Source organism: Sitophilus oryzae, unplaced genomic scaffold (genome assembly GCF_002938485.1).
Source record: "Sitophilus oryzae breed Bouriz unplaced genomic scaffold, Soryzae_2.0 scaffold_306_pilon_pilon, whole genome shotgun sequence".
Taxonomy (NCBI): Eukaryota; Metazoa; Arthropoda; class Insecta; order Coleoptera; family Curculionidae; genus Sitophilus; species Sitophilus oryzae.
The window spans coordinates 124,045-150,848 of NW_022146870.1; the positions used below are offsets into that span (position 1 = coordinate 124,045).

The window sequence follows — 26,804 nt, forward strand, 5'->3', positions numbered from 1 at the left end:
CATAAGAGTGTCATTTTCTATCGAATAAAGTAAAAAATACCGAAGATGCCATTTAAAAATCAAAAGTTTTAGTCGTTTTCGGCGAAAAACGGTTGTGAATCTTAAATCAGTGCAACCATTTTTATGGATGGAATATTCCGACTTCAGAAACACGCCCATGGGGTTTTTTTCGTGATTTTTTTTTGAAAATTTGGAATTTTTGAAAAAAAATTTGGAATTTTTTTAAATTTTTATTTATTATGGACTTAGGTATTTAAAAAACGGCAAAGAGAAAATATGTTTCTTTTACCGAGATCTACCAGCCCTTAAAATATTTGCACTTATTTAAGACTCGCACTGTATTATCCGACAATATTTTCAAATAACTACACATAAGGAAATACGATACATTGGTATTTTTATATATTATTATTAAACCGCAAATATAACAAAGAAACTTGTATAAGAAATATACGTCATTATTCAACAATAGCTGGACTGACATATAATTCTTTTACCTGATATTTATTTTTCATTAGATACACGCCATTCTCGTAATGATAAATAAAGTGGCTAGAAACAACCTCAGTTATTAAACGTAATTCTTCTAGCTGGTTTTTTAGCCTTGAAAACAACATACCTATATCTATTTTCAACTTTGACTCATAATTTGTTATTGCAAGATGCAGTTTTCCCTTCCCCTGTACCGATTAATAAACAAATTAAACTACATGACGATGCGTGAGGTGTTTTCTCTACTAAAAATGACATGTAGGTACGTCCTGTTTCTTTTTATTAATTAACAATTCAATTTTCAGAAAAACTGTATTTTTATACAGGGTCGCTCGTATGTATGGAAAAATATAGGAGGTACAGCAAAAAGTTAACTATAAAAGTTATAGGGTTTATAAATATCTATTAGCGGGTAATAAATTTAAGTATACGGGGTCAGTTATAAAGTCGTGGCACATCAAAGTTTCATTTTTTTAAATGGAACCCCCTGAACATTATTCCATATTTCGGTTCTTCCTTCAATTCTAAGCAAAAATCGAAACACACAATATACCTCAAACCAACCGTTTCTGAGTTGTTGACTTCTGAAAATATAACTTAAACAATTTGATTTAATTAATTTCGATATGTTCCGTTTCATTTGACGATGCCATTCTGCCGAAACTGTGATACTTAATAATATTTGTTCTCAAGTTAGCATTCATAGATGTATAAAATGAGAGTATATCAAGTCTGGAAATTATAAAACTTTTGTTTAACATTTCATTTCTTCAATTTATGTACATTGTGTATTACAATTATTGCTTAAAAATAAAGGAATAATTGAAATATGCAATAATATACAGGTGTTTCGTTTAAAAAAAATAAAGTTTGATGTGACACAACTTTATAATCGACCCTGTATACTTAAATTTACTAGTAGCTAATAGGAATTTAAAAACCCATTACAACAGTATCACAGTTTCGGCAGAATGGCATCATTAAATCAAACCAAACACATCAAAATTAATTAAATCGAATTGTTTAAGTGATATATTCAAAAGTCAATAACTGGTTGGTTTGAAGTACCTACATTGTGTGTATTTCGATTTTCGCTTAGCTATTTAAAAAAATGAAACTTTGATGTGCCACGACTTTATGAACGACCCTGTATACTTAAATTTATTACTCGCTAAAAGATATTTAAAAATCCTATAACTTTTGTATTTAACTTTTTACGGGACCTCCTATATTTTACCTAATAATCAACCGTTTCCATACATAAAAGCGACCCTGTATATTTTTCTTTAGTTTACGTTTGCCCATCCTGTATTAAGGTGCAGCAATTGGTTACGTCTTTAATATGCATAATTTAATAATTTATATTCAGTGTTTTATGTTTACTTATTAAATATAAGTTTTGGTATAACCTGTTGAACTGCGCCAAACATCTTTTCTGATACTTGATGATATTCTCTTAATTTACTTGATATGAATGGATTGAAACCAATGACTAAAGAATACAAGCACGCGTAACGCCCATATACGGGCTGCAGCAGAATTTGTGTTGTTAAATGCCATTATTTTGGCAGTGACGAATGAGTCATCAGCTGGTCATCAGCGATAATTTTAACAATTTTTAATAGTTTGTGTGTAGTGAACTTTGTATAAACTTTATTACAATGATCATTAATTATTGTGAAGCTTTCAAGTGTAGAAGCCGCAGCGATTAGAAAGAGGCAGGAGCTACGTTTCATAGGTAAATAAACAGTCAACTCCACCTTTTTAGCGTTTTCTTAGTTTCCTTATTGAATTCGATAATTATTTTCTGATATTATATGTACTTGATATGTGCTATACGTTGATAGACCTCAGTGCGGAACTCAGAACTCGAATGGCCTGATGCTACGTCTTCTCTATGTTATTCTATGGATGTAAGAGCTGGACACTGCATTCACAGACCGAAAAGAGAATAGAAGCCTTTGAAATATACAGACGGATGCTTCGAATCTCATGGGTACAAAGGATCACCAACGATGAAGTACTTCAGCGCATGCAGAAACAAAAAGAGATACTGAACACCATCAAGGAAAGAAAAATGCAATAACTGGGTCATGTGATGAGAGGTGATAGATACGAAATACTGCGCCTTATAATAGAGGACAAAGTGCAAGGGAAAAGATCAGTAGAAAAACGCCAGAACTCATGGCTAAAAGATTTAAGGAGATAGTTTGAACGCTCGTCTGCGGAAATCTCCCAGGCTGCAGTTTCCAGAGCCACAATTGCCATTTGGACCGCCAACCTTCGGCAGAAGAGGGCGTGATAAGTAGATACGTCGAAACTAGTTTTGTACTTTTTATTAACATTAAATACCTTTATTCGGAATTAATTAGGATACCACCCAGGGTTCGGAAAACTACATGTTACTTTTCAAAAAAACATAAACTACATTACATATAGTTAGTGTAGTTTATGTAGAGGGTGTAGTTTATGTAACCTATGTATGTAACTTTCAAATATCAAAGGTTTGAGGGTTATAATAAGTTGAAGCTTTAGAAAACACATAATGTATTTAAGAAAACAGAAGAGGAAAACGGAAATAAATAAAAAGGAAAATTATTCATAATATCAATACGTAGTTTATTAATGTAGTTTTCATGTAGTTAATGAACGGAAAAAGACATAGTTTTTGAAGAAAAACTACACGTAGTTAATCAGGTAAATTACGTCTTAATTAACTACTTCCGAACCCTGATACCACCGCATACACCATAAGCGTAGTCAAAAGATTTATCAAAAATATAAATACCTCTTGAAGCAGCTAATTTAAAAAAAGTATGTGCCACGGCCACGGCACTGTTTGGAGATATGGTAACAATTTGGTCTCGGTTGTTATTAGTCCTTTTATTCTTTAGTCATTGATTGAAATAGTCTTTATCAACAATTTTTTAGATCTGCTTAACATTGTTAAGGAAATGCAATTAACGACTACAACAAAAGTGTTAAAAATAATTAGCTGCTAATGGATTATTGGTATGCTTATAATAATTATTTACTTTTTTTTAAATCTATACTGTCAGGTTTTCATGTATCAGGTAAAATGTACGATAAATATTACATACAGATCATATAATTATATTTAAGTATGATTCTTAGTTTGAAAAAAATTAAACTGTAATAATTCAATATTTATTATACTTCATTATGTCTATCTTAAAGAAAAATATAGGCAGAATATTATTTTGTTATAGTTGTATTAATAATGCTTTTTGCCTTTTTTATTATTAAATAAATGAATATTGCTTTAATGCATTATTCGATTTCTTAATTAGATTTATAGCGTTTTTTTTGTAATGTAATGATGAATCACGAGATGAATCATAAAATTGATGAGGATCCATCTCATGCAAGGTTGATGTAATTAATCTCCATAATGGATGGCATAGTTCCAAAAAGACCTGTTGTTCTTATTACGTTATTGGAACATTCGATTTACCATGCTTCTTTTCATTGATATCCTACATATAACATCCATAGATCGTATACCGGATGGTGCATGATTATTGGAACTACTCTGGGTGCCTGCTCACCAAGGGATAGAAGGCAATGAAAAAGCAAATGATCTAGCTAGAAACGGAGCGAGCACTCCACTAACTGGGCCAGAACCGTTCTGTTTTCCAAACGGGAACGAACTAGAAGCGGAACTGAAGAATCTGGAAGACTCCATCCGTAACTTGGAATGGATATCCTCCAACGGTCTAAGACACTCGAAAAAGTTCGTCAGAACTTACGACCAAGAAAAATCAAAGGTTTTCCTTGATTTATGTAAAAACAATCTTCGGATTGTCACGGGGTTTCTAACAGGACACTCCTTTCTAACTCCACACACTTTCTAACAGTCTCCTCAACAAACACCTCAGTAGGCTGAAGCTGAGAAACAACGGCAAATGCAGATTCTGTGGAGAAAATGGGGAAACACCAGAACACCTTATCACTGAGTACGCCGAGACGACGACCATTCGTGCCATGAACTTGCTGATGTCGAGGATGGAGAGCTGGCCTCTGTGGAACCGTCTCAGATACTGGCTTTTGTTAAAGCCCTAAGACTGTATGATGATATGTCGTTATAACTCAAGAAAGGGGAACACACAATAGATCTGTAAGGTCGCGGTGATTAACACCCCTCCTAAACATTCTACATTCTACATCATCATTGGAAATAGTAAATCCCATGCAAATGTTGAACTGTCCAAATATTGACTCACTTATTCATTTTACAGCTAAACGTAAATAGTTTTTTAAAGGTCTGCCTATGCTGAATACACATGCCAACACATGCCAACATAATTATATTTAAGTAATGTTATAATTTTACATTTAACATAAGCATTTAAGAGACCAAAATAACTGATACGATATTTTTTTGACTTACTGTAGCATCGTTTTTATTTGATCGCCCGATATATACTTGTGTATTAAAACTAATTGGCAAAATTAACATAATTAAATATAACCAAACTTGGAGAAAATATCACGTATGTAAGTTATAAAGCAAATCGATGACGAAAAACTTATTTACACCATTAAAACCACGTATACATGCTGTTGTCGGAGCCAATTCAAGGATTAAGAATAAATAACTTCGGCTATAACACTTATTTAGTTATAAACCGGTTTTGGTATATGTTAATATTGTTTATAAATCCAACCCGTTGTCTATTTATATATCCTTTAAAAATTCCTTAAGAACAATATTTATTATATTTTAGCAAAGATTTTAGTCTGTTAATGAAAAATATCTGTTGATGAACACTATTATATCTTAAAATAGACATTATTAACGTGTAAAAATATTATTTAATATTTTTTACACGTTAAATAACATAATTAGATTTAATTGGTCGAATTAGCTGTTAACGTCTGATTTTAAATTGCCTAATTAAATTAGTGGTAACATCAGTGTATAATTACTAGTGAAGGTTATATAAAATATCTTAAAATTAAAAGAAAATTTATTTTTTATTTTTAAACTACTCAATAGACAGTTCAAAATAAGGGCATTCATTAAAAAATATAAAATAATTGAAATGAAAGCTTAAAAATTGATGACATAAAATGCAAAAGTAATATCAAAGTAAAAAAAATGTAAAGACAAATAACTCAGAGGTGATAAAATGGCTAGGATGAAAAAAATATATATATATATATATATATATATATATATATATATATATATATATATATATATATATATATATATATATATATATATATATATATATATATATATATATATATATATATATATATATATATATTATATATATATATATATATATATATATATAGGATCCTATATCTCCTAAGCGAAGCAAAGGGCTTCAGTGAAAGCTCTCCATCGGGTTCTGTTTTTGGCAGTTGTTTTTGCTTCCTTCCATGTTGACCCTACTTGTTGAAGCTCATCCAGTATGGAACGTCTCCATGTTTGAGCAGGTCGTCCGTGCTTTCTTTTTCCTTGAGGATTCCACTCCAACGCTGATTTCGCTATATTACTATCTGGTTTCCGCAAAGTGTGACCTATCCAACCCCATTTTCTTTTGCGGATTTCAATGCCTACTTCTTGTTGGTTTGTAAGATGAAGCAGGTCGGTGTTACGTATAGTGTCTGGCCAAAAGATTTTAAGTATTTTCCGCAAGCAGCGATTGATAAACACCTGTGGACGGTTGATGGATATTTTTGTCACTCTCCATGTCTCGCAGCCATATAATAAAACTGGTATGACGTTGGAATTGAATATTCTTAATTTTGTTTGTATGGAGAGTTGACGGGAGGTCCAAACTGATTTTAGTTGGCCAAAGGCTCGCTGCGCCTTCCTGATCCTGCTGACAATATCCGCGTCTGCGCCACCGTTTGCTGTTAGAATACTTCCCAGGTAAGTAAACTCTGTTACATTCTCGACATGTTTGATTCCTACATTGAATGGAGTGTTGTTGTTTGTGTTAATGCGCATTGACTTTGTTTTGTCGATGTTTATGCTTAATCCTACTTTGTCTGCTTCTGTTTTTAGACGTCTGAGCATCACTTCCATGTTTTTGAAGGATTGCGTTGTGAGACAGATATCATCAGCATAATCAAGATCCGTCAGATGCATGTCAGAGTCCATTGTACTCCCCTAATGTTTGCTGTGGCTTTAGTCAAAACGCTGTCGAGCACGATATTAAATAGAAGCGGCGATAATGTGCAACCCTGCTTTACTCCTGTCCCTAAGTTAAAACTGTCGCTGGTTCTACCGTTGTGCAACACATTACATTCTGTATTTCTGTAGAGTTCCTTGATTATATTAATTAGTTTTTCCGGAACACCTTTTTCTTTTAGAGTTTTCCATACCATCGCATGGGGGCTGTCAAAAGCTTTGACGAAATCTATGAATAATAAGAATAAAGGTGACCTAAATTCTATTGACTGCTCTATGATAATGCGCAATGTGTTAATATGGTCAATGCACGAGTGGTTCGGTCGGAAGCCAGCTTGGTTCTCTCTCAGAGTAGGCTCTATATAGGAGTTTAACCTTAAATGAACTATAGAAGATATTATCTTGTGAATGGTGTTTAACAAAACAATACCTCTCCAGTTGTCACAGTTAGTGGTATCTCCTTTTTTAGGGAGTTTAATAATAAGACCCTGTTTCCATTCTATTTTTTATTTTTAAACTACTCAATAAACAGCTCAAAATAAGGGCATTCTTTAAAAAACATAAAATAATTGAAATGAAAGCTTAAAAATTGATGACATAAAATGCAAAAGTAATATCAAAGTAAAAAAAATGTAAAGACAAATAACTCAGAGGTGATAAAATGGCTAGGATGAAAAAAAAATAAATATAGTTTTTTACAAAATATTGTTTTTGACTTCCATAAATAAAAGCATAACTTGTCATAAATAATAAAAGCATAAAAACAATAAAAGCATAACGATGTCACAATTTAAAACTGACACATTTCAAAGAATATTTCTGGTTTCAACCATTTACTTCTTTAAATTGAAAAGAAAAATAAATATAAATTAATAAAAGAAAAATTGAAAAGTTTTATTGTAAATTTAAATATTTATTTCATTCCTTTTCTTTCTTTTTTTATATAGTCTGTATTTATCAATTTATCATAAAATTTAAATAAGTTTCTTTCAAAGTAGTTTTTTTTAATTTTATTATCATGACAATTTTTATTATTGTCTGTAAGTAAATATGAAAATAGCACTTCTTCAAAACCAGCGGTCTTTTCACATTTCCATTTGACATAACGCGATATATGTATGTTCTTTCGCTAAAAGATTAAGATTAAAATTAAAATAATGGACTTAACTTCAGTGGGTATACCAGAGATAAAAATCAATCAAAAAGTTCTTAACATGCTTTCTGACGAAATTACAGCCCTTGAAAATATTTACAGGCCTTATTGCCCGCACTTGAAACATATCTTGTAGGTTTTTAGAGCGTATTTGGTATCTAAAAACATTCCTGCTAGAAGGCTTCTAGTGACTTATCAAAAATGATCTTAAATCACATGATTAAACTCAAATCGACATCCTAATCTTTCATAATAAACGGACAGGTCTTTTTGACGTAAAAAAACACTAACTTTTATGGCACATGTTGAAATTACTGTATTTATTAAGATAAAAAAGTTTTGTCTCAGAAGAAACTACCCTCGAGGCTACTGGAAAGTAACCTTTCAGAACTGCAACACTGTAACGGATCTTTATATTATCGCCATACCATTTAGCATTAACATGTGTGTATTAATATACCAAATTTAAAAAAAAACGGTTTACCAGTGCCTTGATAAATAAACAAAACATATTACGGGTATTATTGTTGTAAGGACTGTAACTTTCTCGGTAAGCATCTTTTTTTGATCTATAGAATCAGCCCCTGAAGTTTGGTACACTATTTTTTTTAGACTCTCTATATACAGGGTTGTTCACCACATACGACACGGAGTATTGTAGCTAAACGATGAGATTTTTACAAATTGTAAGTTTTGGGTTCGATGAAGGACTATTAGAGGTGCAATTTAAAAATAATTTTACAAGATACAGAGTGTCCCAAATAAGTAAAAAATATCAAAGTTGTATTTTTTTAAATGGAACACCCTGTATATTATTACATTTTTAGTTTCTACGATTAAAATAAAGGTAAATTTGATAAAGGTTTATTATACTTACACCTTACCGTTTTTGAAATATTTTCAATTTTGTGAAATTGCAGGAAAAATTTTAAAGCTTCATTTCTCCAAGGGTATCAAAGTTTTTAATACTAAATATTTACTGAAGTTTATTTACTGATCAATTATTGTGTTGCAATAATAAAAATAATACCACCTTATACAGAGTGTCTAAAAATTTATTTTAAATAATTATTAGCTTCAAACGGCAATAACTTGTTTAATTTAAATAGAACATCCTGTATATTTTACGAGAATCAGATGCACAATTTAATTGTCTATCAAATTATATTATACCATTTTTTACCTATCTCTTTAAGTTTCCGTAGAAAATGCATTTTCTTGTAATTTAGAACTTATTTATCAATATACCCATGGACTATTGACATTTTAGATTATTTTTAAAGATGTACCAAATTTTAAAGAGTACAGATACTAATATTGCCGATATAATTCGTTTATTTCATTAAAAAATAAAAAAAAACTGTTTAAATATTTGTTAAAGAGGATCAGTTAATATGATTCCAGTATTCAAACAACATTAACTGACTGTTTGCTTTGATTAATAATAATTGCTCCAAATACTAAAAAACTGAATTTTGTATGGGCATTAGACAGTGTGATAAAAAGTAACACCTTAAAAATGATATTTCATTTTTTAATAAATGCTTATTTATAACTACAGAGACTTTAATTTGATAACTTATTATTATATTGATTTCTGACTCAAATCCACATTTATTTATAATAATTTAATAACGAACACAATTAAGTATGTAATTAATTAGTATATGGGCGCAAATAATGGTGTTATATTTAATTAATGGTATACTCTTTTATAAAGATTTAAATAGTTTTCTTTTTGCATACAAATGGGCTAGTAATATTATCGTTTTGCTAAAAACGATAATATTACTAGTCTGTACATTTTGTACATTTGTTGCTTTAAAAACAATCTAAAATGTCAATATTCCATTGATATATTGATAAATGAGGTCTAAATTATAAGAAAATGCATTTTCTACGAAAACTTGAAGGGATAGGTAAAAAATGGTATAATACAATTTGATAGACAATTTAATTGTGCATCTGATTCTCCTAAAATATACAGGGCATTCCATTTAAATTAAATAAGTTATTGCCGTTTGAAGCTAATAATTATTTAAAATAAATTTTTAGATACTCTGTATAAGGTAGTATTATTTTTATTATTGCAACACAATAACTGATCAATAAATAAACTTCATTAAATATTTAGTATTAAACACATTGATACCCTTGGAGAAATGAAGCTTTAAAATTTTTACTGCAATTTCACAAAATTGAAAATATTTCAAAAACGGTAAGGTTTAAGTATAATAAACCTTAATCAAATTTACCTTTATTTTAATCGTAGAAACTAAAAATGTAATAATATACAGGGTGTTCCATTTAAAAAAATACAACTTTGATATTTTATATTTATTTGGGACACTCTGTATCTTGTAAAAATATTTTTAAATTGTAGCTCTAATAGTCCTTCAACGAACCCCAAACTTACAATTTGTAAAAATCTCATCGTTTAGCTACAATACTCCGTGTTGTATGTGGTGAACAACCCTGTATAGATTATACCAAATAAACTTTTAGACGCGTGATTAAGCTGGACCGGCACAGCGTTGCCCTATTTTACATATTTTCTTTTAATCAAAATATTTTAGGAAACAAAAATAAATTAGTTATAAATATATAAACAGTTCATTATCAACAAAACTGACCTTCTTAACAGCACTTAAGGGACATAAAGGGCCATTACTACCGCTTTCCCCTTTAAAATATTCTAATAAGGTTGAGATGAGTTAGTTTAAGGTTGAGATTAAGCTATCTTGTATACTTCGCACTAAAAGGGGTTCTAAAAAGAACAATATTCGACTGCAAGTTCTGTTAGTAAAAATTTTAAGCTTAAAATATCATAACAGAATTCATTTAAACCAAAAACTGTTAATACAAAACTAAAGTGTCAAAACGAATGACAATGTCAGGGAATAAATAAATAAATGTGGCAACTTGACATTTTCTACAGCAGAGCTACCACCTGAATCGCCAGCGGGAAATTTCGGGAGTCCATGGTTCGTAACAATGAATTTAAAAATCGCGCCCTTAATTACGTCACTAAAAGTTTAATTGGTATCGCTTACCTCATATTTCCGAACGATAAAGTAGCAAATATGGAACATCCTGTACAAGACAAGCATAAAAACGCATTATTATTTTTTATTACTCTGAAGTAACGTCTGACAAGTCATTAAGTACCTTTTTCTATTTCATATATTAGACTTTCTCCTGTCCGGATATCTGAAAGGGAAAAGTACTCACTCCTATTAATGTTTTCGCTGAAAGAATTTGTATATCAGTCGACATTCACCAACGGTGACACAAAAATAAAAACAAATTTAATTAACCATTAAATTTGACCTTTAAAATAAAACATAAAATTACAAAATAAGCGGTTGATTTCAAGTCGCGTTTCAATACAGTACGACCTATTGCCGAAGTAAAAAAAAACATTGAATCACTGACCCAGAATTTTACAGCTTTATAATAAGTAAAAACACCAAGTTTTTAAGTTCGGTTAAGGTTAGTTAGATCACCAATAAGTCATCTGTAAAAAGCTTGTTTTGTTTGTTAACAAAGAAGATATAAAGTTATGAAAGAGTGAATTAATTTCGGGAGACGATAATGAAGTTTTATCGTCGTGTATAAAACAATATTTTTTCCCATAGCGAGTTACGTTTTAAAAAATATTCAGAAATTATTATTTCAAGGAATTTATTACGAGTAGAAAAAATATTGTTCTGGATTGGCGTTGGTTTCTATGTAATTTGACAAATAAATAAAGCTGTCTCTTCAGTTGTCAGTTTTGAGTCAATATTTTTTAATTCTCTTTCGTGTCGATTGCTGATTGAATTGGAGCCAGAAATGGCTCAAAACTAAATATGTAAATTACCAACAGATATTTTATGCAGAAGACTGGCGGGAAATAGGTGGGGCTGCGTCCCTAACATTTTGCGCTGGATGTATACCATGACAGTAAGACCCATGATTACTTATGGAGCAGTTGCTTGGTATACAAAACTAGAGCAACGTACAGCAAGGCAAAACCTGTGCAAAGTACAGAAACTGGCATGTATCTGCATCACAGGTGCCATGAGAACATGTCCAACAGCAGCAATGGAGGTCATTCTAGACCTAACACCACTGCACATCGTCGTCGGCAGTTATGCCAATGCGACAATGATTAGAATGGTCATTGACGGAAACAGTACTGGGAGAATTTTCAGGTCGGGGGCTTGGAACACCCTCAAAAATAAAATTCCACTTCTCCACCTCCCAGTGGATGACATACCAATAATTTACAACTTTGAGAAACACCTCACTGTAGTATTGAGTAATAAAAAGAATTGGAAGAAAGAAACGCTTACTCAGCATATAAAAGACCATACCATCACTTGGTATACTGATGCTTTCAAAACCAAAGCAGGGACAGGGATAGGAGTATTTGGGCCGAAAACTAAATACTCCGAACTAATGGGCACCTACCCCAGTATCCTTCAGGCAGAAATTTACGCTATCGAAAGATGCGTACAATTTATCTTAGATAGAAACTATCGAAAACAGGAAATTGCCATCCTATCCGATAGTCAAGCAGCACTTAACGCGATCAACTCAGTAACCATCAATTCGAAGTTGGCCAAAGAATGCCTAGAGAAGCTTAACAAATTAGGCAAAGAAAATAAAGTCGGTGTAGTTTGGGTGCCTGCTCACCAAGGGATAGAAGGCAATGAAAAAGCAAATGATCTAGCTAGAAAAGAAGCGAACACTCCACTAACTGGACCAGAACCGTTCTGTTTTCCTAACGGGAACCAACTGAAAGCGGAACTGAAGAATCTGGAAGACTCCATCCGTAATATAGAATGGGTGTCCTCCAACGGTCTAAGACACTCGAAAAAGTTCCTCAGAACTTACGACCGAGAAAAATCAAAGGTTTTCCTTGATTTAAGTAAAAACAATCTTTGGATTGTCACGGGGTTTCTAACAGGACACTTTCTCCTCAACGAACACCTCAGTAGGCTGAAACTGAGAAACAACGGCGAATGCAGATTTTGTGGGGAAAATGGGGAAACACCAGAACACCTTATCACTGAGTGCGCCGAGACGACAACCATTCGTGCCATGAACCTTGGTACGTCTGATGTCGAGGATGGAGAGCTGGCCTCTGTGGAGCCGTCTCAGATACTGGTTTTGTTAAAGCCCTGAGACTGTATGATGAGTTATAACTCGTTATAACTCAAGAAAGGGGAACACACAATAGATCTATAAGGTCGCGGTGATTAACTCCCCTCCTAAACATTCTACATTCTACCGCTTTCCCGTTCAAAATATTCTAATAAAATTGCGATGAGTTTTTTACGGTATTAAGATATATTGTACACTTCGTACTAAAAGAGGTTCTAAAAAGAACAATGTTCGACTGCCAGGTCTGCTAGTAAACCTTTTTAAGCTTAAAGTATCACAACACTATTTAAACTAAAAGCTCATAATGTAAAATACTAAAGTGTCAAAATGAATGACAATGTCAGGAAATAAATAAATGCGGCAACTTGACATTCTTGACATTTTTTACAGCAGAACTGTCACCTGAATCCACAGTGGGAAATTTAAAGTCCACAGTCAGCACGGCGCCGAATATGTTCATGGTTGGCAACAATTAATTTAAAATAAATAAATATAAATCGCGCCCTCGATGACGTAACTGAAAGTTTATTTGATATGAACCGTATATTTTTGGTTAATAAATAAAATGATCAGGACTATATCCTCAATTGTCCAAGATTTACACAATCTTTCTTGGGTCTCTCGAAAATTCAATGCTAAAATTTTGTTTTTTTTTCAGTTTGCTGGCCTCCTAGTCGCCATCTTCATCATGGAACTGACAGTTGGTATATGCGCTGCTGTATTCAAGACAGACTACAAAGTAGCCTTCAAAGAATCTCTCTCGGAATCCCTACATCACGTGTTATCTTCTAGAGGAGTTAGAGGAGATAATAACTACTACGACGTTTCGGTAAGCAGAGACCGTGTAAGTACATATACGTACATATCAGATGATATATACATATGTAAAGATTATGTACTTGTGTTTTTTGCTATCTATTAAGAATATATTTCAAAATTTAGTCTTGACCAACTAACTAAACAGAAAAATAATTAAGTATTTTGTAGTGAGCCTTATTGGATACAAATTATTGTTCCAAATGTCAAGCTTTCAGAATAATTTATATTATTTTTTAATACAATAAAAATACATGATAGGTTATGCAATAAGCAATAAAAAATAGAAATTTACATTTATAAAAATGATTGATTACTAAAACTACGTACAGGCCTGATAATGAAAAAGAAAAAAAAAGAAAGTCTGTAATAATACCGGAATTAATCGAATAATAGTAGATTATTTTTTGGAGTTACAAGTGAGTTTTAAATACGAATTAAATATTTTCAGGGCTGCTAGATTTCCAGGAAATCTCGAAATAACCGAGTTATTTATGTTTGCTTACTAGCGATGGGAACTATCGATGAATTGAACTATCGAATGGTTAATGAATGAATGATTTCAACTATCGAATAGTTTTTATTCGAATAAATCATTCATTCATTTGTATACTAAAGCATATGTGACAACCTCGCCGTGCGACTAAATGGTTATCGTTGAGCCACGACTATCGAATGCTTTTGATAAATGAAATTTGGTATTCGTTTGATTTTTAATGCGTCAGTGCATTATTAGTTCTTCCAAATTTCTCTTCGCCGTATAAATGCTGTATTATTTTGCGTTTATTAAAATGGTTAAAATACTAAAATAGTAGTTATTTTTTAATGAAAGTTTTGTTGGAACCACTCTATTCATGCGCGAGTATCAACACCATATCTACACGCTTTTCTTCATTTGAAAAATTCATATTTACAATTTTTGTTTATTTTAATTTACAAAGTTTGGATGTGACAGCTTCGCATTTATGAGAGCAACGGCGATTGAACTTGTTTCCATGGCTAACTAAGTGAAATTGTTTAAAAATGATAAGAATTGGCTATAACTCAGTAATTTTTCGAAGAAAACATATTAGAGCTTATATCGCTGAATAGCTTAAAAAATGGCTTAAAGTCATGGCCAACTATGGTTTCCATTTAAAAAAACATATGTTTGTGTTATATGTCAAAAATGACAGGCTTTAGAAAAAAACGGAGGACACAATCTCATTAAAGATGTGATTATCTATAACTTTTATCTGAAAACTTTTTTGTCTAAAATAGATTATAATGGAATTAGGGACAATTTTCGAAATAGCCGAAATTTGTTTTTTTCGAAATATCTAGTAAGCCATGAACTTTTTCAAAAATCTGAAAGGAGCATATTTATAACCCCACAAAACTGGAATTCTTTCCCCATTTAACCGACTCTCTATCTCCAGTAGTTTCCGAGATACCCATAGAGAACATCGGAGGAAACTCACCCTGTATAAATAGTTATTATTTACATCGACAAAACTCACCTCTTTAACAGTGCTTAAGGGACATAAAGGTCCATTACTACCGCTTTCCCGTTCAAAATATTGTAATAAAGTTGCGATGTGTTTTTTACGGCAATTAAGATATCTTGTACACTTCGCACTAAAAGAGGTTCTTAAAAGAACAATGTTTGACTGCGAGGTCTTAGTAAACATTTTTAAGGTTAAAGTGTCACAACACTATTTAAACTAAAAACTCATAATATAAAAAACTCAAGTGTCAAAACGAATGACAATGTCAGGAAATAAATAAATATATAAATGCGGCAACTTGGCATTTTTTACAGCAGAGCTGCCAACTTAATCCCCAGCGGGAAATTTAAATTCCACTTAGTAAGCGCGGCGCCGAATATGTCATTGGTTGGTAACAATTAATTTAAAAATCGCGCCCTCGATGACGTAACTAAAAGTTTTTGTTAATAAATAAAATGATCATGACTGTATCCTCAAGTGTCCAAAATTTACACAATCTTTCTTGTCTCTTGATAATTCAATGCTAAAATATTGTTTTTTTTTCAGTTTGCTGGCCTTCTAGTCGCCATCTTCATCATGGAACTGACAGTTGGTATATGCGCTGCTGTATTCAAGACAGACTACAAAGTAGCCTTCAAAGAATCTCTCTCGGAATCCCTACATCACGTGTTATCTTCTAGAGGAGTTAGAGGAGATAATAACTATTACGACGTTTCGGTAAGCAGGGACCGTGTAAGTACATATACGTACATATCAGATGATATACATATGTAAAGATTATGTACTTGTGTTTTTTGCTGTCTGTATTAAGAATGTATTTCAAAATTTAGACTTGACCAACTAACTAAATAGAAAAATAATTAAGTATTTTGTAGTGAGCCTTATTGGATACAAATTATTGTTCCAAATGTCAAGCTTTCAGAATAATTAATATTATTTTTTAATTAAATAAGAATACATGATAGGTTATGCAATAAGCAATAAAAAATAGAAATTTACATTTATAAAAATGATTGATTACTAAAACTACGTACAGGCCTGATAATGAAAAAGAAAAAAAAAGAAAGTCTGTAATAATACCGGAATTAATCGAATAATAGTAGATTATTTTTTTGGAGTTACAGAGTGAGTTTTAAATACGGGTAAATATTTTCGGGGCTGCTAGATTTCCGAAATCTCCGAAATAACCGAGTTATTTATGTTTGTACTAGCGATGGGAACTATCGAATGAATTAGACTATCGAATGGTTAATGAATGAATGATTTCAACTATCGAATAGTTTTATTCGAATAAAATCATTCATTCATTTGTATACTAAAGCATATGTGACAACCTCGCCGTGCGACTAAATGGTTATCGTTGAGCCACGACTATCGAATGCTTTTGATAAATGAAATTTGGTATTCGTTTGATTTTTGTATGCGTCAGTGCATTATTAGTTCTTCCAAATTTTTATAACTTCGCCGTATAAATACTGTGCTATTTTTGCGTTTATTAAAATAGTTAAAATACTAAAATAGTAGTTATTTTTTAATTTTATTTAATGACGATTGTGTGCATGTGCAGGTGGTCAAAATTTTTCCGAAAATTTGTGTGGTTTTCCGTAGTCCGATCTTTCAATTATTTAATTTTATATGGTATATGGCTATTTTTTAATGAGATGAGATGAACTTACAATTAATTTTAAAAATACATATTTGTATTTTAGATGTTTTAATAATATGAATTAGTTGAACTTAATATCATATTTAAGTAATGTGGTTAAGTAAATGGTTATCGAACTCAAACTATGTGGTGAGAAAATTAAAATGAAAGTTTTACACGTGCCAATTTAAAAAAAAAGTTAACGATGTTTGTATTTTGTTTATGCTAATTCTCTTACATGTAGTTTTTTGCGAAGAAATATTTCATTTATTTTTGAAAGTAAATGCCAGTAAAAGTAAATATAATTTTTAAATAGTAATATAAAGCACCTAATATAAATAATTTTGATTTCTAATTTTTTATTTATATTTTCCTTCCATTACACTGCATGCTTAGAAAATTAATAAATGTTTATATTTCATGATTTTAAAATTTGTTCTTAATATAACAAATTAGTTCTGTAATTATTATTATTTAATAAACCAACGTTGCCACACACAAAAATTTAGAGACTATATTATTTTTAAATAGGATCTAATATAAATAATTTTGACATCTAATTTGTTGTTTATATTTTGCTACTACTTAAAAAAATATTTATATTAAATGATTTTAAATTTTGTTGTTAATAGGTATAACAAATTGTTACTGTTATTATTATTTATTAAACCAGTCTTTGTTTAAAAACATTAAAATCATTTTCCTACATCCAAAATAACAAGTATTATTGCAGTGTAACAACAGAATATTAATAAAAAAAAATGCAGAATATATAGACATACTAACCCTAACTAACTAAAGCCAAACAATAATATTCTTTGCTAATATCAACTAATACCAAAATATGGCAACAGCGCCCTTCATAATGTATTTTCTGTGTAAATACTAGCACCTCAATAAAAAAAATAATGTGTCCTTATTTATATCTGACTCCGCAAAAAATTAAAGATGCCCGCTTCTTTCATAGCATTGCCACCGACCGCTGTCGGGTTTCTCGGAAAGAAACCTACGTCGCCGGGCGACAACTAAAATTCAGTTAATATTTTATTATAATCGATCCTGACGAGTAAATGAATTTCATAAATGAATGAATTTTATAAATGAATGGTTTTTGCTGCCGAATTACTAGAATACAATATTTCAAGGCAGATGACGGATCTATTCGATAATTTTTATTCGAATAGTTTTCAACGAATGTTTTCTTACTAACTATCGAATTATTCGAATGAATTGCAACTATCGAATGTTTCGATAGTATTCATTCGATAGTTCCCACTACTAGTTTGTACATTTAAAAACAAATTATTTAGTTTGAAAAAAGTTTGAGAGCCACCGGATCTTTTCTGTATTTACCTCCCTTTTAGTACCGTAACCATGGTATAATATCAGAGCTTAACAAATTAAAACTTGTGAAAACTTGCGGCGAACTTAGTTATAAAAACGTTTCCAAAATATACATACAGGAACATTTAAAATAAAATACCGGATTTTTAACAATTTTTGCGAAAAAACCTCATAGACGTGTCCCTGAGGTCGAAATATAGCACCCTTGAGAATGTTTGCACTTATTTAAAACTCATCCTGTATAAGGACTAGTGTATTTTATTTTGTGTCGCTTTTAACAGGCTAAATAACAAGCTAAAATAATTTTTGAGCAACAACATTCATTAAAAAAATTAATGAATTTTTCCAAAAATGGCATTGGCTATCCATGCTACTGTCATAAACTATATGTTTTAAATGAGATACCGTATTAGAAGTGTATGACCGTAACCATCGTAATAACAAGGCCGGACAGCTTATTCGTGACGTCATCAACTGGAGGCCTAAACTTTGATTGCATTTGATACACTTTATACGTATATAATGGATATAAACTTTAATTGCACCGAATTTTTAATAAATAATAATTAAACATAAAATTCAAAAAAACATCAGATTGATATCCCATCTCATATTATCCATCGTCATTGTATTTATTTATGCTCTAAGTGTGTCTGAGTTTCTTTTATTTCCTTTTCCAAGTCTATCATTATTTTTTAACAACAGTAGTTTTTCAGACGTGTATTTCTAATAGAATTTATGACAATTTTTACAATAACTTAGCATTATAAATAGTACATTGCGGAAATTTTAATAATGGTGTTATTACTTTTAATGTAATCCAAAGATATTTTTGATAAAAATATTTTTTATTGTGAATTTTGAAAAACATGGCTTTGCAAAACTTTGTTAAAAATTATATATCCAAATAAAACTATATTAGTAATTTCATCTTTTGGAAACCCAAGGCATTATACCTTTTAAACTGTATAATTGCACACACTTATAATCACTTTATAGTTTATACACCTCTTTTTACAGATTTATAACTTTTTTTACCCTTGTATTATCGATTATAATTACCACTTACCACGGCCGCACACCTACCGATAAATCGATGACTGTCAACTGCGGCAATACCACTCCGCTACGTGCTACGACAGGCGCCGTAGGTGTAGGGGGCGTAAAATATCGATAAAATGCATAATATATATTATAAAAAATATTTATTTTTTTATTGTTTTTTTCTCATATTATACACTATTGTGAACTTAAAATATTCCTTTATTAAAAACATTTATTGACTGGTATGATTTTTTCCGTATTCTATTAAAACTATTTTTATATACTATAATATTTTTAATAACTCGGAAAAAGACAGTTTAAAACTTCGAAATCTATCTGGTGAGTGAAAAAAGATCCACTTTTATCGGGTAATTATCAACGCTGCTAAATAAAATTGCGCCTCAAGTTGGTGACGTCACAAGATTTTTACGTCACAGCTGTCCGCCCTAGTTATTACGGTGGTTACGGTATGACACATTTTTTACTCATTTTAAAGAAATACATATGCCCTTTCTTTTTAATAATTTTACAAATGTTTAGTTGGGTGTGGTCCTAAAGAGGCACAGGAGCACATAGTCTCTCAATCGCAAAGATAAATATATAATTGACATTTTTACGTTAACTACACTTTATAAAGTCAAATAATAATTATATGTACGAGTATTTTAAGCATGAATACAAGAAAGATAGACTTTATATCCTAAAATTAACAGGTAAATTTATTCTTATGGAGACTTTGCCCACCTCAGCCTCCTTCAGAATTTACGAGCCGCCACTACAAATGATCATATAATTAATTAATTATTTTATCAAATTTAAAAAATGTAGTTAAAAAGGAAGGCCATTTGTGATATAATGATATTTTTAATTCAAAAAAGGTGCTATCTAATACACTTACCGTCACGAAAAACGGGCACATTAAAATTTTGATGTATTTTAAAGTTCAATTAATTGAATATTTTCAAATTGGCCGATTTTGAATATTTTTTAAGCAATTTGTAGCTAAATTATTAGACTTTTTTTGCCCTTTTCTAAATTAAAAATGAAAGTTTCCATCTGTCAATTATACGAGGGAAAACAAAATGTTAATATTTAAGTGAAAGTTTGCAACACCCTGTAGAGTACGTGAACAAAGCAAGGAATTTAAAAATTACTCTCTCTATATCTTTCCTCAATGGTTTGTTTTTTGTTTTTTGAAAACAAAATGTTGATAACAGAGAAAGAAAAAGTTGATAATAGAGAAAGAAAGCAATTTAAAAATCATTTTATCATCTAAGTACGTCTTTTCTCAATAGCTTTATGTTTCTTGGAAATATTCACTTTTGAATAAGACAGTGACGAATTTAACGCAATTTTAGCATTGATTTTGGGTCCTAATCAACATACTTATAAAATAGTGTTTATTGTTTTTGTAATATCACTGTGATTAAAATGGCATATTATTATTGACATTCACTCTAGTAGAGATGATTTTAAGTTCTAAAGTACCGGCTATTGTTGCTTTAATTGATCATGGTAGAGATCCACTTTTGAACTTAAAACCAAAACTGCCCAACAGACAATAATAATATGATTTTTCAAAAACAGTGACATTTTACATAAATCATAACCACTATTTTATAAGTCTGTTGACTAGGACCAAAAGCAAAAGCATGGTTTAAATGTAAAAAATACGAAAACATTTTAGTATCTTCTTCAAAAGCTAATATCTCCAAAAAAAATAAACCTATTGTGATGAATCAAGAAACAAACTATAGAGAAAATATACATCTAGATGATAAAATGATTCTTTGATGATAAAATCCTTGCTTTTTTAACGTACTCTACAGGGTGTTTCAAACTTTCACCAAAATATCAATATTTTGTTTTCCCTCGTATAATTGACAGGTGGTAACTTTCAAATTCATTTTCAATTTAGAAAGAGATACTAAAAAGTCAAATAATTTAGCTACAAATTGCTTAAAAAATCACAAAACTTGCTAAAAAATCATGTAAAAAGTTAAAAAATATTAAAAGTGACACAAAATAACATTCTAACACCCTACAAATTTGTTAAAATCTTCATTAGAAGTCTTTATTAATTTGCTCTTCACAGATTTTTTTTTATTTTCAAAGTGTCCATACTAACGCCAAAAAACACCTGTTTATTGTTGGCAAATCTTTTCCGTATTGCTTAAGGGTCATAACTAAATTTACATATTCTCTTTACTTTGAATAATGCCCACATATTCACTAAAGATAATAAATTTGGAAGACTTCAAATACATAATCAGTAAAAGCTTGATAATTTGCTATACGTGCATGTGCTTCATTGGACGAATCTAAAATTATTAAAGATGTAAATATAAATAAATTGTAATTTCAGAATGTCGGAGCAGGAGGTACTTATGGTACCGCATACGATGCTATTGATGGTCGAGACAAGAACTACTGGGACGTCTTACAAAGACAAGTAAGTATTTTTAGGGAAATATTATATTCTATCGATTTATTTTGATTATGTATTAACAGATTGGAAACAGAGAAATATACCGTATGATCGGAAAAACGATGTCCAGTTAGCTTGGAAATGAACATCGATGACAACCATATGATTTTACATATAAAATGACAGCGATCTTCATTTCATAGCCATCGCCGCAGTTTTTTTTTTCAATCATACGGTACTTTTATAAATAAGTTGAAGAAGTTTTGAGAGAAGTTTTTAGTTGTAGAAGTTTCTAGAGAACTACAAGTTGACAGCAACTTGCTTATTTTAAATGGGTACCCCTATTTTTTGTTATATATTTAAGTTCTCTATAAAATTTTATTAATTTTTATATTAAATACTCTACAGGGTGAGTTTCCTACGATTTAGAAGAATGAGTGGGAGGGGGGTTAATCACTGCGACCTTACAGATCCATTGTGTCCCCCTTTCTTGAGTCATAACTCATCATACAGTCAGGGCTTTGACAAAAGCCAGTATCTATCGACGGTTTTATAGAGGGTAGTCCTCCATCTCCAATATCAGTCGTACCAAAATTCATGGCACGAATGGTTGTCGTCTCGGCGCACTCAGTGATGAGGTGTACTGGTGTTTCCCCATCTTCCCCACAGAATCTGCATTCGCCGTTTCTTCTTAGTTTCAATCTACTGAGGTGTTCATTGAGGAGGCAGTGTCCTGTTAAAAACCCCGTGACAATCCGAAGATTGTTCTTACTTAAACCCAGGAAGATCTGTGATTTTTCTTGATCATAAGCCCTCAGAAACTTCTTCGAGTATCTTAGACCGTTGCAAGATTTCCATTCCAGGTTGCGGATGGAATCTTCCAAGTTCTTGAGTTCCGCCTTGAGTTGGTTACCACTTGAAAAGCAGAACGGTTCTGGTCCAGTTAGTGGAGTGTTCGCTCCTTTCCTAGCTAGATTATTTGCTTTTTTCATTGCCTTCTCATCCCTTGGTGAGCAGGCACCCAGAATAGGAGGACTTTGTTTTCTTTTGCCTAATTTATTCAGCTTCTAATGCATTCTTTGACCAATTTCGAATTGATTGATACTGAGTTGATCGCTTTTAACGCTGCTTGACTATCAGACAAGATGGCTATTTCTTGTTTCCGATAGTTCCTATCTAAGATAAGTTGTACGCATCTTTCGATAGAGTAGATTTCGCCTGTAGGATACTAGGGTAAGTGCCCATTGGTTCGGAGTATTTAGCTCTCGGCCCAAACACTCCGATCCCTGTTCCCGTATTGGTTTTGGAAGCATCAGTATACCAAGTTATGGTATGGTCTTTTAACTGCTGGACAAGCGTTTCGCTTTTCCAATCCTTTTTATTGCTCAATACTACATTGAGATGTTTCTCAAAGTTGTACGTTCTTGGCATATCGCCCACTGGGAGTTGCAGGAGTGGTATTTCCTTTATGAGGGTGTTCCAAGCCCCTGATCTGACAATTCTCCCAGTACTAATTCCGTTAGTGACCATTCTAATCATTGTCGCATTGGCATATCTACCAATGACAATGTGCAGTGGTGTTAGATCTAGAATGACCTCCATTGCTGCTGTTGGACAGGTTCTCATGGCTCCTGTGATGCAAACGCATGTGATGCGAACGCATGCGCATCTCCGGACTTTGCATAGGTTTAGCCTTGCCGTCCGTTGCTCTTGTTTTGTGTACCAGGCAACTGCTCCATAAGTAATCATGGGTCTTACTATCATGGTATACATCCAGCGCAAAATGTTAGGGGAGCAGCCCCATCTATTTCCGGCCAGTCTTCTGCATATCATGAGAGCCTTTATGGCTTTGCTGGTAGTGTTCTTAATATGCCTGTTCCACAGGAGTTTACTGTCCAGGGTTATTCCCAGGTATTTAACTTCCTGTGTTGGCAGTAGTTGGGTAGTCTGTTTTTCTTAGTTTCCTACGATGTTCTCTATGGGTATCTCGGAAACTACTGGAGATAGAGAATCGGTTAAATGGGGAAAGAATTGCAGTTTTGTGGGGTCATAAATATGCGCCTTTCAGATTTTTGAAAAAGTTCATGGCTTACTAGATATTTCGAAAAAAACAAATTTCGGCTATTTTAAAAATTGTCTCTAATTCCTTTATAATCTATTTTAGACAAAAGTTTTCAGATAAAAGTTGTAGCTAATCACATCCTTATGAGATTGTGTCCTCCGTTTTTTTCTAAAACCTGTCATTTTTGAGACATTCACAAACATATGTTTTTTTAAATGGAAACCATCGTTGGTCATGACTTCATACAAAGCGCCATTTTTTAAGCTTTTTAAAGATATAAGCTATAATATGTTACTGAGTTATAGCCAATTCTTATCATTTTTAAACAATTTCACTTAGTTAGCCATGGAAACAAGTTCAATCGCCGCGCCGCGCCGTTGCTCTCAGAAATGTGAAGCTGTCACATGCAAACTTTGTAAATTAAAATAAACAAAAATTGTAAATATGAATTTTTCAAGTGAAGAAGAGCATGTAAATACTCGCGCATCAATAGAGTCGTTGCAACATGACTTTCATTATAATGCCCCCTCCATAATGAAAAAAATGTTAAAAATTATTTATATCATAATAATGCAAACTCAGGGATAGGAAGAGGTGGACCAATTGCATGGGCCTCCTCGATCACCTGACCTATCCATTTTAGATTTTTTTTTATGCGGTATGGTTAGCAATAAGGTTTACAAAAAAACTTATAAATTAAGAGAGGCCCTCGTTGTGGCGGTACGAGAGAAGTTTAATTAAGTACCAAACCAAACCAAATCGGTCCTTCTGTGAGAATACGTAGTAATTCACTTTTAAAGATGCAACTCAAAACAATAGCGGTTTTTTTTGAATATTTTCTAAAATAACTTAAAATGTATGTAGTGATAATATTTCGTTAAGTTAGTTTGTGTAACGTAAATTGTAAAGAACCGTTTAATAATATATTCTGACTTTTTATAAGTTATAAATCATAACAGAAGAAGAATATAATAATAATAATAGCTCCCGTATATAGCGTTTGACGCCTTGGGAGTAGCAAGGTACAGCTTGCTATACTAGAGCCGTTCGGTATACACAGAAGGTAATATGGCTAGCACTACGCTTCAACCGCCTATTATTACCTCAGGATTGTGAATCCCAAGTACTCATTTAAGGCTGAGTCGACCTAGGTACCCAAACTATTTTTATTTTAATAAAAATAGTCGGCTGATGAAATGCCGGGTGTGGGAATCGAACCCACACAGAAGAAGAATACCATGCAATCTAAGTGAAATTAGTCTAGAAAGATAAGAATTGGTTATAAATAAATTTAGCTTTTCAAACATGTCTTAAATCCCGTTCTGTAAAAAACGTAACATTCACCGGTCAACGTATTCTCGAAAATGTATGGCCAAAGTGTATGGCCAAGAAAAGTTGAACCAATAATCCTACACGCTTTTCTTCATTTAAAAAATTCATATTTACAATTTTTGTTTATTTTAATTTACAAAGTTTAGATGTGACAGCTTTACATTTCTGAGAGCAAATATGATTAAACTTGTTTTCATAGCTAACTAAGTGAAATTGTTTAAAAATTATAAGAATTGGCTATAACTCAGTAATTTTTCAAAAAAAACATATTATATCTTATATCGCTGAAAAGCTTAAAAAATAGCGCTTTTTATGATGTCATGGCCAGCGATGATTTCCATTTAAAAAAACATATGTTTGTGTCATCCCAAAAATGACAGGCTTTAGAAAAAAACGGAGGACACAGTTTCATTAAGGATGTGATTATCTACAACTTTTATCTGAAATTTTTTTGTCTGAAATAGATTATAATGGAATTAGGGACAATTTTTAAAATAGCCAAAATTTGTTTTTTTCGAAATATCTAGTAAACCATGAACTTTTTCAAAAATCTGAAAGGCGCATATTTATGACCCCACAAAACTGCAATTCTTTCCCCATTTAACCGACTCTCTATCTTCAGTAGTTTCCTAGATACCCTTAGAGAACATCGTACGAAACTCACCCTGTATATCTAACGTTAACCGTTTTTGACAAAAAACATATTTAAACTTGTGGAGGAAAAAAATTGCTTTTCAAAAAAAATTGTACAGCCTAGACGTCAAATTTAGTGATTACCACAGCCACCAAAAACCCAATGTAAAAAATCTCCGGTCTAGATATTGTAGTTCTCTAGAAACTTCTAATGCACGCACACCCTGTATAAGAACTGTAATCTACTCGTATAATTATACCAATATCTCAGCCTGTTCCAAAATAATTACAGAAGAACCAAAACAACAAGAAAACTTAATTAAAAAAAGTACATGTGATAAATCGTGAGTTATTTGAGTACTTTATCCATAAATGAACTCAATAACATGGAAATACCCTACACATTTATAATATTATGATACCTGATACCTAGGATCAGTAAATACTTTAGTTTTCTGAAAAAGGGTGTAAGAAAATTCAAATAATCTTACTTTTTTATATAAATAAATAATGTTATTTCTAAGTATGCATGTTTCATTTTTAGTTTAAATGTTGTGGTGTTGATGGTCCAAAAGATTGGCCCGACAAAATCAGACCAATTTCTTGCTGCTTGGACAAGTTCTGTTGGGGAGACACCGCCGTATACCATCAAGTCGGTTGCTACGACACTTTGGTTGAGAAAATCCATGCCAGTACTACCGTTCTGGTATATGTTGGAGTTGGAATCGCATTCGTAGAGGTACAGACAATTTAAATTCTACTTAAAATTTGATTTTGTAGCTAAATTGATATTTTTCCTTGCACGTCACTAACGATTATTGCTATTATTTGTTTAACAAGTCAGTGCCTTGCTTATACGCTAGAACCTAACTTTTTTTTCAAAATTATTCCTAAATGGGTAGATACTATATAATAAAAATGGGTTCTTATAATCCTAAAACTGTTTTTATATCCAATAAGTTATTTTGTTTTATCTACGCTTGTAGAATGTAGAATAATTTAATCACCGCGACCTTAAAGATCTATTGTGTTTCCCATTCTTGAG

General features: G+C 31.7%; 1 protein-coding gene across 9 annotated transcripts in view; it reads left to right on the forward strand.

The window, feature by feature from the left end:
• LOC115884623 (23 kDa integral membrane protein-like) overlaps nucleotides 1-26,804 on the forward strand; it is a 77,107-nt gene that overhangs the window by 31,682 nt on the left and 18,621 nt on the right. For 3 of the 9 annotated variants that reach the window (XM_030903265.1, XM_030903262.1, XM_030903269.1), the window contains exons 3-5: nucleotides 15,818-16,003; nucleotides 21,670-21,756; nucleotides 26,304-26,498. In XM_030903265.1, the coding sequence (XP_030759125.1) occupies nucleotides 15,818-16,003; nucleotides 21,670-21,756; nucleotides 26,304-26,498 (468 nt within the window). Of the gene's footprint in view, nucleotides 1-13,626; nucleotides 13,813-15,817; nucleotides 16,004-21,669; nucleotides 21,757-26,303; nucleotides 26,499-26,804 lie in introns of all 9 variants that reach the window. The other 6 variants (XM_030903264.1, XM_030903261.1, XM_030903268.1 and 3 more) reach the window with 3 other exon arrangements.